Source organism: Nyctereutes procyonoides, unplaced genomic scaffold, assembly GCF_905146905.1.
Source record: "Nyctereutes procyonoides isolate TBG_1078 unplaced genomic scaffold, NYPRO_anot_genome, whole genome shotgun sequence".
NCBI classification, from domain to species: domain Eukaryota; kingdom Metazoa; phylum Chordata; class Mammalia; order Carnivora; family Canidae; genus Nyctereutes; species Nyctereutes procyonoides.
This window is the reverse complement of record NW_026575146.1, coordinates 61,508,779-61,522,432: the sequence shown is the minus strand read 5'-3', so window position 1 is coordinate 61,522,432 and position 13,654 is coordinate 61,508,779. Positions and strand designations below refer to the sequence as shown.

Genomic DNA, 13,654 nt, shown 5'->3' with positions numbered 1-13,654 from the left:
AACATCTTATCAATAGGACATTCATCATTTGACCAGCCTTTAAGAACTAAGGATATTGAGTTCATAATTAAAATACTTCCAAAAAATAAAGCCCAGCTGGCTTTACTGGAGAAGTCTACCAAATATTTAAGGAATTAACGGTAATTTTATACAATTTCTCTAGCAAATACAAGAGGGAATCCCAATAGATGTTATGGAATAGTCTCCTGATGCCAAGACCAAAGTCCAAAAAAAGTAAACATCCACCACTAGCCATCAGGGAAATATAAATTAAGATCACAGTAAGATATCTCTACACTCCTATCAAAATGGCTAAAATTTAAAAAATGACAACATCAAATGTTTCTGAGGGTGTGGAGAAAACGCATCACTTATATATTATTTATGTGAATGTAAAATGGTACAGCTGCTCTGGAAAACAGTTTGGCAATTTCTCAAAAAATTATGCAATACCATATGACCCAGCAATTGTACTCCTTGGGTTACATCCTGCAGAAATGAAAACTTATTTTTAGAGAAAACTTGTACATAAGTATTCACAGCAGCTTTGTTATAGCCCCAGACAGGAAACAGCTCAGATGTCCTTAATAGGTGAATGATTCAACCAACTGTGGTGCCTATGTGCCATGAAATATGATTTAACAATGAAAAGGAATGGGTTCTTGATCCATTCGACATGGATGGATCTCCAGACAACTAAAGCCGAGTGAAAAAAGTGAATCCCCAAATGTTACTTACTGTATGACCATACTTGTATTAACAATTTTGAAATGACAACATTACAAAAAGGGAAAACAGGTTAGCGGCTGCCAGGGGATAAGCAGTAGGGAGGGAAGGGGGACCCTACATGTGTGGTAACATGAAGGATCTTTGTGGTGACGGAAGTGTTCTGTATCCTGACTTTATCCATGCCAATATCTCAGCCATGAAGTAACCACTGGGGGAAACTGGGTAAAGGGCGCACAGAATCTCTGTATTATTTGTCATAAATGTGTATGAATCTACAATTACCTCAATATAAAATATCCCATTAAAAGAGGGTACATGAAGTAACGTGCACACAGACTTAGCAGTGACAGGGACAAACTTAGCATATGATGATCCACTGTGCTGAGATGTCTGCTGGCACAGCTTTACCACAGCTTTACCACTATTTACAAAGAGGAAAAAATTAAGCCCCGGACATATTGCCTAGGCCTAATAAATTTATCAAATAATTTATCATTACCTCTAGTGTTCCTAGTTCTGAATGAATTCTGGGCAGAATATTTAAAATTAAGTGTAAGAGAATAATTAAGCTGCCTGAGTAGCAACTGAAGTTCTTAGATATGGCATCTGCATGTGGGGGTGAGCGTGGCCTGGGCCTCCCAGCATTTAAAATGGAGAAGACAAGACCTTATTCGTGGTCTGACAAAGGAAGTACACATGTTCAGCTATAACTATACGTTTTAGGGGCTTAAAATTAAAAAAAGATCTGCAAGTGAGGTGCTTGCATTAAATGACACTGAAAGCACTGGTTGTCTGCAACTGTTAACTAGAAAAAACCTAGAGATACAGTTTAAATCAGCAGCTTCAGTTGTGAGGAGTCTTACTTGATTTTTTAACTAACATGTAGAACATTAAGAGAATCCTGCTTTCATGGTCACATTGGGAAATGTTCACTTTGGCCCTGGCCGTCTGTCAGTGTTTCTAGGCTGCTGCAGGGCTGGGGAGAAGGAGGGGCTGCATGCACCCCAAAGCTCAGGCAGAGCCGGCTTGCTGCACCAGCAGGAGCCCACCAGTGAGATGCAGGGGGATGGTTTAGGGGCCACAGGAAGCTGGACCACTGGCCACTCAGACTCTGCTTCTAAGTGCCAATCTTATTTATTCACTGAGCTGGTACTTACTGAGCACAGCTGAATAGCAAATGCTATCCTAGGCAATAAACTAGCTTAGACTGATGAAAGCACAACAAAAGAAGAGCACGGTGAGTCTGAGGCAAGATGAGCAGAGAACACGGAGGTTGTGTGGGTATGTGTGCAGGTGCAGGTACACATGTGCCTATGGGAGTCCTGAGGAGCAGAGGGACTTTGATGGGCAGTATGAGCACCCATTTGATCATAGATTCACAAGAACAGCAAACTCCTCTGGCTGTAAGATTTTCTCCACATGCAGCTGAGGTCTTGGCTTGGTCTGAGAGGTTGGGGAGGGCTTCCCTACGGAGGTGATATATGTGCAGGGTGAGCAGGATGAGCAGGCGTCCAGTAGGCATAGGGACTGGTGTGTGCACAGGCCCTAGGGCGAGAGGAAATTAGCACCCAGGGCCGATGAGGCTAAAGAGTGAGCACCTGAAGAAAGGGTTACAACATGAGCCTGAAAAAGTAGTCCAGAGTGCAGAAGATGGTAACAAGGACTGGAAACTTTATTTCAGGAACAACAGAAGTTCTTAAGCATGACATAATCAGATAGCATTTTTAAAAAAGATTATTCTGGCTAAGATATTAAAAAGGAAAAGAGGAAACAAAAGTAAATTTGAGACCTCAAATTAAAAGTCACTTAATAGTCCACTCAAAAGAGGACAGAGGCTTGGGCTGGAGGGGAAGTGCCTGCGGTGGATGTAGCCAGTTGCTCTGCTCCACCCTACTGCTCTCCGCTCTCCACAAAAGTGGCGTTGCCAATGCCCGTGTGCTCGAGTGTGCAGATTTGCTCGTGGCTTCTGTGATCTTACCAAGAGACAAGGACTCGGGGTGGGGCGGTGAGCAGTGGAGGACTTTGCCAGGTAATCTGGGTGACCCTGTGGGAGGGGACCATGGACTCTCAAGGACACGACACTATCACAGAACCGCAGAGGGATGCCAGGGCACGGGCCTCACCCAGGCTAAGTCTGGCTTTCCCAATAGCAACAAATGAAACTAATCAGTAAAAAAAAAAAAAAAAAAAAAATGCTTTAGGCATCTTTCTAGTGACAGTCTTATCAATGCTGCACAATTACTTCACTGCAGTTACTTTGTATTTCTTTAAACAACAGAAAGTCAGCACTACTGAGAGCAGATAAGATCTAAGGAAGGAATTTTCTAGGAAGAGCACCATTCTTTCTAAAGAAACTGATTAGAAAGATGGGTAAAGTTACTCACACAAACACAATGTCCCCTCTCTTAGAGTAAGCGGGAATAGCACTGGCTATAGTGGCAAATCCGTAGGAGTATATAATGGCTTCTTCTGTCTTCATAAATTTTGCCAGGCGGTCTTCCAAATCCAAGTGAACATCTATAATAAGATGGTTATATTACATGGTTAAAACACCTTCCAATTCTTTTTCTTTAAGTAAAGAATAAAGAAAATAATGCAACCAGTTTAGTTTAGTAATACTGTCACCTCATGGCCAAAATGATACTGTTTTTGTAAAAATTATACATTTGTTTAGGTAATTCTGGGCCAAAACTATTTCTAAAACCTGAGAACAGAATTAGCTACTCATCTGTCCTTACAATGCATTAGTGGGGTGGCTCCAATTCTGGGTTTTGCTTCTATGTCATTCTAGCATGGGATTCAAGGCTGTGACTTTACCTGCTTTAACTTCCCTCACCCAATCACACTGAGGCTCTACCAACATGTGACACATTTTTGAAGCCTTTTTGCATTTTAGCAGAAGGCACCATACCAGACATTAAGAAAACTGGTGTCCAGCTTTTAAAAGGAAAAGAGTAAAATAACCCCATATACTCTGCATCAAGACAGTGCTCCCTTTTTATAGCTGCACCAGCACACACCTGTGCACCTGCTATCACTGAGAAGCACTGACTTTTCTGTCTCAATTTTTTCTTAAGTGTAATGGGGACTTCAAATGTACAGCACAAAGAGAAATGCAGTATTTTACAGACCCGCTTGAAAAGAATGTTGATGTAATAGCCGGGAAGGACTGTGCTTGTGAAACTGGTACCCCTCTCTCTTCCTGTGATGGTTCTTTACCGCCACTCCCCTTCCCAGGCTCAGCCACGAGGCTGCATGCCCTGGCATAGAGGGCCCAGCGAGGTCTAGAATCAACAGTGAACTGACCAGCTTTGAATCTGAAAACTTCAAAGTAGTCCTAAAATGAGGCAATACCCAGCAAAGAAGAGGATTTTTAAAACTTCCTTTAGCTCTTTTAACTACAGCAGGACCCAATCCTGGACAACAAACCAGAGTCCTGCCACATGCCCTGGCAAGCGTAAGGTAAGCATACACATAAAGTGTGCTTTATTTTATTTTCTGGGTATTGCTGCTAAATTTTTGGATTCCTCATTGTATGTCTCTTGTCATCAATTGGGGTTTAGTTTATGACACCCATGCATCCTGCCATCTTGGGTCCGGTAGCTAGTTCCCCCACCCACACCCTCAGCTTATAATCATGTGCTCTCAGTCTTCAGTCAGTAATCATGGCCCATGTGCTGTACTTCTGAGTGTAGAAAGGATCAACGTGCTTCTGGCCAGGAGGCTGAAGGTCAGACTAGGCCTGATAGCTTCCCCTAGGTGTGGAGTTCTACACCAGTGGCCACCTGCCTCTCTCTGTGGTGTCACTGTCAGGTGGCACACACACTGTGTTTCTCCCTGTGCTTATCCTGATATCTGATAACCCTGTGCTTATCAGACTACCTGTCTTTATGTGACAGTCACTGCACGTTTGGTTATTAAATGAACTGAGATTACTGGACTTCCCTCATCTACTTTTTAGGATAGATTTTATTATTACTTGGTTGGAATAGGATAAACAACTCATTTTCACAATTCCTCTAAGACAAGTAGACATAAAAGACCAAAGACACTTCTTCCTATTTATAAATATATGTCAACTGAGTCTGTTACAAAAAGCAAACGAAGTGTTGTTTGATGTCCATTATCGAAAGGTCACAGTCATTGTACAATGCCATCAACATTATGTAAGTGTGGGATTTTATAGTAACAGAGTTAAGATGACTATATCCCATCTGATCCAAATGGTATCAAAGGGGTGCTTGGGTCTTCAAGCATCAGACCTATGACACCACTGCCACACAGGACATGACCCTGACTGCCTACCCTCTACATCATGCTGCCAGTGAAAGGTTTCAGAGAAAATTGGATGAGAATGAGGAAGTGGCCACATGTCAGAGAACTGGGCATGTCCCACGCTGAGCACAGAGCACTTCCCTCTTCTTTAGGGTGCTCTGGGCAGCCCACTACAGGCAAGTCCTCGTCACTCCTACTTCTGATCAGAGAATCCCCGTAGCAGGTCCTCGTAGGAGGCCTCCTATGAATGACAATGTGGCCTCTAAATCGGGACTATCTATCTCAAATCTCCATAATTTAGCTAGCAGATGGACAACTGGGAGTCCCAGAACTGCTCTTATCCAGTATCTCCATTTCAAAAAGAAAAAGCATGCTATAGACACAAACTATTTTAGCTAACTGCAAAAAACGACTTTAAATCATTCTGTGGACTCTAAATGACTCATTTTTTTTTTTTTCACTGATTAGCAATGAGAAAGTAAAACCATCTTGGCTCAATTTCAGGGCTTTAGGGTTAGTTACCCAGTTGATGAAAATTGCACGTTAGAAACATTCTCGTTGTTGTACATACACATAACTGTGTTTATATCACTGCCATAAAGTGGTTAAGAAGAATCTACAATAAGTCAATGTCTTACTGATTCTTGCCTTTCCCAAAAGTTTAAAGAAGACTGGCTTTGTTCTCCTCATACCTGAAGACGCTGGGTTTTAGCTGATGGCAGCCTTGCAAAGCAGGTTTTGTGACAAGCAGATACGGAGAGCTGCACAACTTCTTCTGATGTGTGATAGCTACTCTGTGCAATGAAAAACACTCTCAACCCAAGGCAGCAAAGAGGAAAAGTGCCAGGCCATGTTCTCCTACTTCTGATGTCTGTCTTCTGTGCAGATGATCCATTCCACTGACTGGTGCCATAGGTCTGCATGATGTGTAGGTAAAGCACTATGTCCTCTGATTCACTGCTAGGAACAAACATGGTAGGGGAGAGGCCACAGAGGGAGTTGCCCAGAAAGCTTGTGTCCCTCCCAGCACTTGCTGCCCTTTCTTGCACCTGCTCCCTAACTAGAACCTAAGAAGGGATTCAGGGCTGGTACAGGATGTCTGGCACCCAGGCAGGGCCTGGTCATGGCTGTCATCACAGGGGGTTCCAGATCTGGCCTCCCTCCTCACTGGGTGTGGACTCAGGGCAGGCCTGAAACTGCTCCATGAGGTCCTTCCTCTGTCAAACAGGTAACAGTTGGACCTGCCTCAAAAGACTGCTTCCAGAACCACGGGTCAATGCCTATGAAACACTCAGAGTAATGCTTGGCATGGAATACACCATTTAAGTGTTTGTACAATAGAATTATTTGTAGAATAAAAGGTTTTCTTTTAAAAGGAAAAAAAAAGCAGTTATGCTATCTTCTAATTAAGTTGTCCAAATCCTAGATATTTAAGAACTTCATATCATAATCACTTGTTCATTTCAGCTTCCCACTAGATCTCCTCTTTTATTCTGATAAGAGGTATCCTGGCCTTGGTCGTCCTCCAAAGGAAAGACTTATAAAATAGTCAACTTTAGAACAGTTTAAAAACAATCAACTACATTTTTTTCTTAAGCCTTCTATACTTTTGCGTTACATACTGCTTTTTTTAATTCCTCAAGACTCGGACAACTTTTCTTAAAAGTCCAAATAATATCACTTCTGCACTCATCAGAACATAAATACAGGGCTGAATGTTTTCCAAAATGTTTTTACGTGCAGTATCTTATGTGATTCTTGCCAAAATGTTCTAAGATGTGCAAACAAGGATTGTTCCCCTCCTACACTGTAAAAACAATCCCATGACTGGTTAGTACAAAGAAGTAGCAGATCTAGGAACTTTATGACCAAATGTTCTCCCTAATAAAACATGCAATCATGATTCCGTTAACTGCTCTAAAACAAAGATAGAATATATTTTGAAAAATAAACTGAACAATTTGTTTACTAATAGCTGTTGAACACAGTTAAACGCCACTACCCCTCACCATGAAATCCTGCCATTCGTTGTATTTTGATTTAGTTTAAGACCTAAGTAAGCATTGTATATGCAAAGTGGATCCGGAGAAACTGGTGACAACCTCAAGCAAAAAAGATCTGAATGTATTCAAAGAAAACACAAGCAGGATAAGAGAAAGTACCAGAGTGCACAGACTGTTAGCTCTAGAGGAATCTGACAAATCCGTTGGCACTGTTCTCAAACACATATTCAAATAATAAAATGAGAAGGTGGAAAAGCTCCTGATCATACGGCCCTTGTAAGATTATCAGAACTTGTGGAGTTCTACTTGCCAAAGGCAGGAGAACATGTAACCTAAAAAACTAAATGAATTTTAACTCAACCATTCTTCGATTTTTTTTTCTGTGTTAGTCTTTTAATGTCATATATGTTACCATGAAATTAAAAAGAGAACATTTTAATAAGGAAATTTACAAGTGATTTACATTCACTTATGAAAAGTTGAGAAAAGAACTAAACAAGGAAGTATTTTCAGCTTTGAAAATAGATGCCTGAATGTGTTACTTCCAGGATAAAAAAAAAGAGAGATGATATTAAAAATAACGTTTTAGGAGGCACCTGGGTGGCTTAGTCAGTTGAGCGTCCACCTCTTGGTTTCAGCTCAGGTCAATATCTCAGGGTCATGAGACTGAGCCCGGCATTGGGCTCTGCACTCAGTGAGGAGTCTGCTTAAAACTCACTCTCCAGATCCAATTTAAATTTCAAACAAACTTACTCTGACAGCAAGGTATAGAACACATGCAGTTTTGTAAAAATAGAGGGAAAATGTATGCATGGAAGTGGTTTGCATTTGCTGACAAAGTTTCTGGAAGAACTGACAAGGAACTGCTGATAGTAGCTGTCTTTTTTGGGGAGTGGAGTAATGGTAGGGGAGGGGAAGACTTTCACTCTCTATAAAGCTTCTGAAGTTTATCTCATGGGATGAATTATTCAATCAACAATATTAACCTAAAACCATTAACTAAAGACTGGGAAAACTGAGGAGTCAAAACCTTTCTTTTTTCATGACTTGATTTAGCAATAAATCTGCTATCTGTTTTCTCAAATTAACTCCCAAGCAGGAGCCAAGGCCACAAATGCAAATAAAATCCACTTGAAAGAAAAGCCTTTAAGAAAGTAATTTTTTTAAACCTAGCAAGCAAATCATAGAAAGTCTTGTTGATCAGATTACAACAAACAACCCATAAAAAATGCCTTTTCTAGTTTTCTAATATTATGTATCTAGGAAATAATCCCTTACTAATAAAAACCAAGCAAACAACCCATGCTTGCACCAGACTGGGGTGAAGAGGGGGACTGACTGGCGCTCTGTAAGGTGTTGATCTTGCCATTAAGACTGATGTCAGGATACCTGGTTTCTAGTTATAAGTTTGAAATTAAATGAGCTGTGTGATGTGAGGAAGTCACATAACCTTTCTGAAGTTTCTATGCTGCTTCTGAATGGCTACGTTGCTGGAATGCAAGGTATTTCAGATCCTTCTCAGCTTAAAATGCTTGGACACCTATTCTGTTGTCTGTTTCCAACACAAATAATTTAACTGCTAGGCTAGCTAAGGAATAACGAAAGTGCTCCCTTAAATAAAAATATCCCAACTGTTTCAACGAAACACACAAAGGTCTAGAAATGGAAAAGGGAACAGAAGACAGAAGAGACTTCCCCACACACTGACGTGTGCAAGCCAAAATGTTATTTCCAATAACATATTCATTTGAACGATTATTCTACATTTTCTCTGAGGACTCTGAGTTAGGGTAGGGACTTTGTAGTATTTGAAACCACACTCATCCTAATATATAGTTGGAAATCAATGACCCTTCCTCTTCATTCCAGAAAGAAAACAGCTACATAATCAATCCTTTGTCCTGCCCCCCCCCCCCCCAACTGTTCTCATCTTCCTTCCCATAGGAGGTGGCTGCTCGGCTGGAGTCAGCTCCCAGCCCTTTCACAGACAGGCTTGACCCAGGTTCTGGGCTCACTGCCTAGCTGGACCGTGGGCAGAATAATGTGCAACCCCCCCGCCTGCCTCAAGGGGTACTGTGGCCACAAGCTCCTACTCCCCCCATACTTGTCACCTGGCTGCGGCCTCGGACACGGAGTCTCTGGGACAAGGACAGGGCCCTCAGCACTAGAGGAAGGGGATGGGGAAGAACCAGGTTCCTGCATGACTCTGAAGCATGGAGCCACCCGCAACAGGGCCCTTCTCCTTCCAACAATTGTGCACGACAGAAACAAACTGGGTCCCCTTATACCACTATCATTGGAGTGCCGGCAATAGCAGCTCAGGCTTCACCCTACCGACACGGTACACCTGAGGGACATTCAGTCCCGGTCCAATGTGTCTCCCACAAACAGTACTCATGCTCAGCATCACCATTAATCAAGGATGTCTTTTCCAAGGAGTTTTGAAATGAAATTGAATCAATCTTTAAAAGCAGTTAAGTAGTTTGAAAAGTATGGCAGAAACATACCAAACGTGCCATAAAATCCTCTAGGCCCACAAGTCCCCACGCCATACTTCTTTAGAGATGCCAAAGCTGCTGCCTTTGTGGAAGAAAAATCAGGTTTCAATAATATGTCTTTCAGGGTTCAAAACTGACATTTCCAATTCTGTAAGCCACAACTTCCCCCCACCCCTGACTACTTTCCTTCCTTTCTTAGAACTGTGGCAATTTTAACAATAGGATATGAAGAGCAGACACATGTAAAGATTTAAGGGACAGAACTTAAAACATGGAAAAGTTGTATTAGTTTGATTATCAAAACGTGGTTAACTCAAGGCCTTTATAATATATATATATATATATTTTGGGGGGCATTTTTGGGCATGTCTTTCCTCAGAACGGTTCACTGGCTCACAATCGTCACAGGACACGGAGCAATGTGCACATGTCTGACGATTACCTGGGTCTGGCTCACATGTTCTCTGGACGTTACCACCACTAACCCACATCATTATTGCCCACCCTTTGTCAAAACCCAAGTCACAGCTATGCCAACAAAGAGTAATGGCAAATGCCAGCGGAGAGAGCCTTTTCTGATGATCTGCATGTGTCTTATCTCATGCCCAATCTCCTAAGTAGTCATGCTGTCTTCAGCATAGGTGCTACTTACCTTGACCCGAGGGTTATCCAACAATCCAAGAAAATTAAATGAGGCAAAATTTACACATTTTTTTCCATTCACCACAATGTTGTGGCTGGGAGGGCTGGGGAAAGAGAGGAGAGTGGTATATTCGCACATTCACATTATAGGGCACACGCTATCACATCACCATATCACCCTGGTGGCACACAAGACAGAAGTGCTATCACTACCCTATTTGTATACCAGTCTCCTAGCTCTTTACCTTAACTAATTATTTTAAAGATTTATTTCAAAAAAAAAAAAAAAGATTTATTTCCATAGAGAGAAGTGTGAGTGCATGTGCTTGAATGGGGGGAGGGGCAGAGGGAGAGAGAATCTTAAGCAGACTCAGAACTGAGCACTGAGCCCACCATGGGATCCCATGGGATCCCATGGGATCCCTGGGTGGCGCAGCTGTTTAGCGCTTGCCTTTGGCCCAGGGCGCGATCCTGGAGACCCGGGATCAAATCCCACGTCAGGCTCCCGGTGCATGGAGCCTGCTTCTCCCTCTGCCTGTGTCTCTGCCTCTCTCTCTCTCTGTGTGACTATCATAAATAAAAAATAAAAAAAAAAATCAGAGCAAAGATTTGCCATGATCTGTGTTGGAATTACAGCTCACTTTTTTTTTTTTTAAGTATTGCAAGGTAGCCTAATAAGAATAGAATTAATGGCTGATTTTTAATGCACCACTTTCTGATTTTACATTTTAAAAATAAGAAAAAGAGGGGCACCAGGACCGCGCCCCGGGGCAAAGGCAGGCACCAAACCACGGCGCCACCCAGGGATCCCTCTGCTCTGATTTTAAAACTCATTAAGAAAAAAGTAGCTAAGTGAAAGAATGAAGTACCTTCGAAAAAAATCTGGAATAAGACAAACAGGAAGGAAATATACAAACATCTAGATCAAAAGCAAGAATAGGTAGAAGTAGTTATGGCTTTACAGTTAGGTAGTTTAAAACTACATATTAACCATAGAAAGACACTAAAAAAGTAAGCAGAATATGTTTCCAAGTTCCAAAGTTAGGGTTGGAATACTGATAAAAGAGGAATTCCTTCCCTGTCCCTTGGGGAAAAAAGAAATAGGGTGGCCAGCAGCACAGGAGCATGGATCTCAGTTGGGCTGGGACAGGAGACGAGCTCTTGAAATGACTTAGTCCTCTGCTGACAACTCTCCCAAAAGCCATGCTTCAAAAACAGGGCCAAACTGTGGGTCAGGAGCTAGTGAGGCCAACTTAGTCATGACCAGCCTCCTGTAGTGGAAGGAAGCCGTGAGAACAGAGCAATACAGAGACCATCAGAGCGCCTGGCATAGCACACAGGGCCTGGGGTTGTGGGACGAACTTGCTTCAGGGGTACAAATGCCCTGCTGTGCACACAGGCTGCTCTGCTAGATGCACTACAGTCAGAAAAGACTGGGAAACCTTGCTCTCAGTAACATTTCAACAGAATCAGTTTTCTAGGAGAGAAATAGAAGATGCTGGAGAATCAATCAGGGAAGGAAGAGAATGACCCCCAGAAGCAGGGAGACTCACACAGAAGGCAGAGGACTTAGGGAAAAGAACACAGGGTGCAGTTAGTCAGATGGACTCCACATGCATTATCGCTCCCTAAGGCTTCAGGAGCCCGGGGCAGCTCCCTGGCCTCTGTGAGTCTCAGCTTCTTCATCCTTAAGTGGGGGTAAGACCTACCTTTCAGGTAATTGCTATAAAAGTGCCTGGTCCATAAGAGGTGCTGTCTAAATATTCCTTCCTTCTTTTCCTTCAAACCACCTGCTCTGACTCTGAATCCACCATGCCATTTAGTTGCCTACTTCTCAAGGCTTCTTAGGCTTCCCAATATTCCTGGTGTGGAAGTGATGACACTCACAAAGAGATGCGAAAACAAAATCCCTATGGAGACAAGTCTGTACTAAAGGTTGCTGCTGGAACAGTCAAGGCCATTCTACAAAAACTAATATGCAGAGAAATCAAACCATCAAGAAAAAGTAGGCCCAAAACTCCTGACCAATTGATAAACTGCCAAGAGGCACTGTGATGTAGATACAGGGATCTTGTTTCCATTGGCACCTGGAGCAGAAGGAAACCAATTTCCGGTAAGAAATGGAAGGCTCGGGCACCTGGGTGGCTCAGTGGTTGAGCGTCTGCCTTCGGCTCAGGTCGTGGTCCTGGGGTCCCGGGATTGAGTCCCGCGTCCGGCTCCCTGCAGGAGCCTGCTTCTCTCTCTGCCTGTGTCTTGCCTCTCTCTATCTCTGTCTCTCATGAACAAATAAATAAACTTAAAAAAAAAAAAATGGAAGGTTCACGCCTGTGTTCCACGCAGGCTTGCAGGGATGTCACACTGGACATGCAAATGCTGGAGCATAAGACCCTGAAGGGTCTCTCACAGAAGCAAATAGAGCCAATCTAAAAAGACAACCCTAAGATCAAAGCCTCAGAGAATGAGAAGGGGGGAAAATAAACCCCATTCTAATAAAAAAACCACAACCTCACTATTAGTGACAGTCAGTATTGCAAAGTGAACTTAGAAGTAAGGGGGACAGTGCTTTCCCAGGAGACTAGTATTAAAAAACCCCATTAATGATGGGTGGGGCACCAATGTGAGAACAGGCACCCAGAGTAATGAGAGACTCTAGAACTCAAGAGAACCAGTGTACATATTAATACCTGGGGAATGACAGCAGTTGCTCCACAAACTACCAAATCAAACACATTTCTTTCTCTATGGAGAAAAATAAAATTGGATAAACATGGACAAAGGTGAATTCTAGACATATTAAAAACCTAGGAGATATTATAGAAGAAATAATAGAAGAAAACGTAGAAGACTGTCCTGTGCCACTATGGAGTAGAAATGATTTCTGAACAAGTTCTCCCCACACTCAAAGAGTGAGACTAAATGGATGAATTAGAGTCAAAATTAAGAATTCTGGTTGGGCGCCTGGGTGGTTCAGTTGGTTGAGTGTCCGACTCTTGATCTCAGCTGAGGTCTTGATCTCAGGGTCGTGAGTTCAGGCTCCCTGTTAGGCTCCATATTGCCTGTGGAGTCTTACTCCACAAAAAAGATTTTGGTTCAGTGAAGAGACCACAGACAAAACAGACTGGGTGATAGACATTTACTGTATGTCCCTGAATCTACAATGCTGTCACTGTTTTTTATGTACCATTAAGAAAGAAAAACAGTGCTGATGAAAATGTAATGATGTTTTCTTATGTGTGCTTATGATTTCTGAGTCGACAATGAGAAGTTCTACTAGGTTTGCATAGACACAGATTTCTGTCACAATGTCTGCACATCTAAAAGGGAAACCGTAAGATAAATCTGTCAACACATCCCTAACCTCTTTACCCAAGGCCCCCAACTGTTTTCTTCCTGCTGCTAAGCCATGGATTTCATGGTGCTCCTCCGATATGCTCCTTCCTGCTGTTGAGAGTACCTGTCTCATGCAGGAGGATGCTCCCCCATCATCCCTGATAACACCTGACAGGT

General features: G+C 42.5%; 1 protein-coding gene across 1 annotated transcript in view; it reads right to left on the bottom strand.

Moving 5' to 3' along the window:
• SPTLC1 (serine palmitoyltransferase long chain base subunit 1) overlaps positions 1-13,654 on the bottom strand; it is a 51,421-nt gene that overhangs the window by 26,798 nt on the left and 10,969 nt on the right. Inside the window, exons 4-6 of the mRNA XM_055310436.1 lie at positions 10,158-10,251; positions 9,515-9,587; positions 3,114-3,246 (exon numbers count right to left, since the gene is read on the bottom strand). Coding sequence (XP_055166411.1) covers positions 3,114-3,246; positions 9,515-9,587; positions 10,158-10,251 — 300 coding nt within the window. The remainder of the gene's footprint in view (positions 1-3,113; positions 3,247-9,514; positions 9,588-10,157; positions 10,252-13,654) is intronic.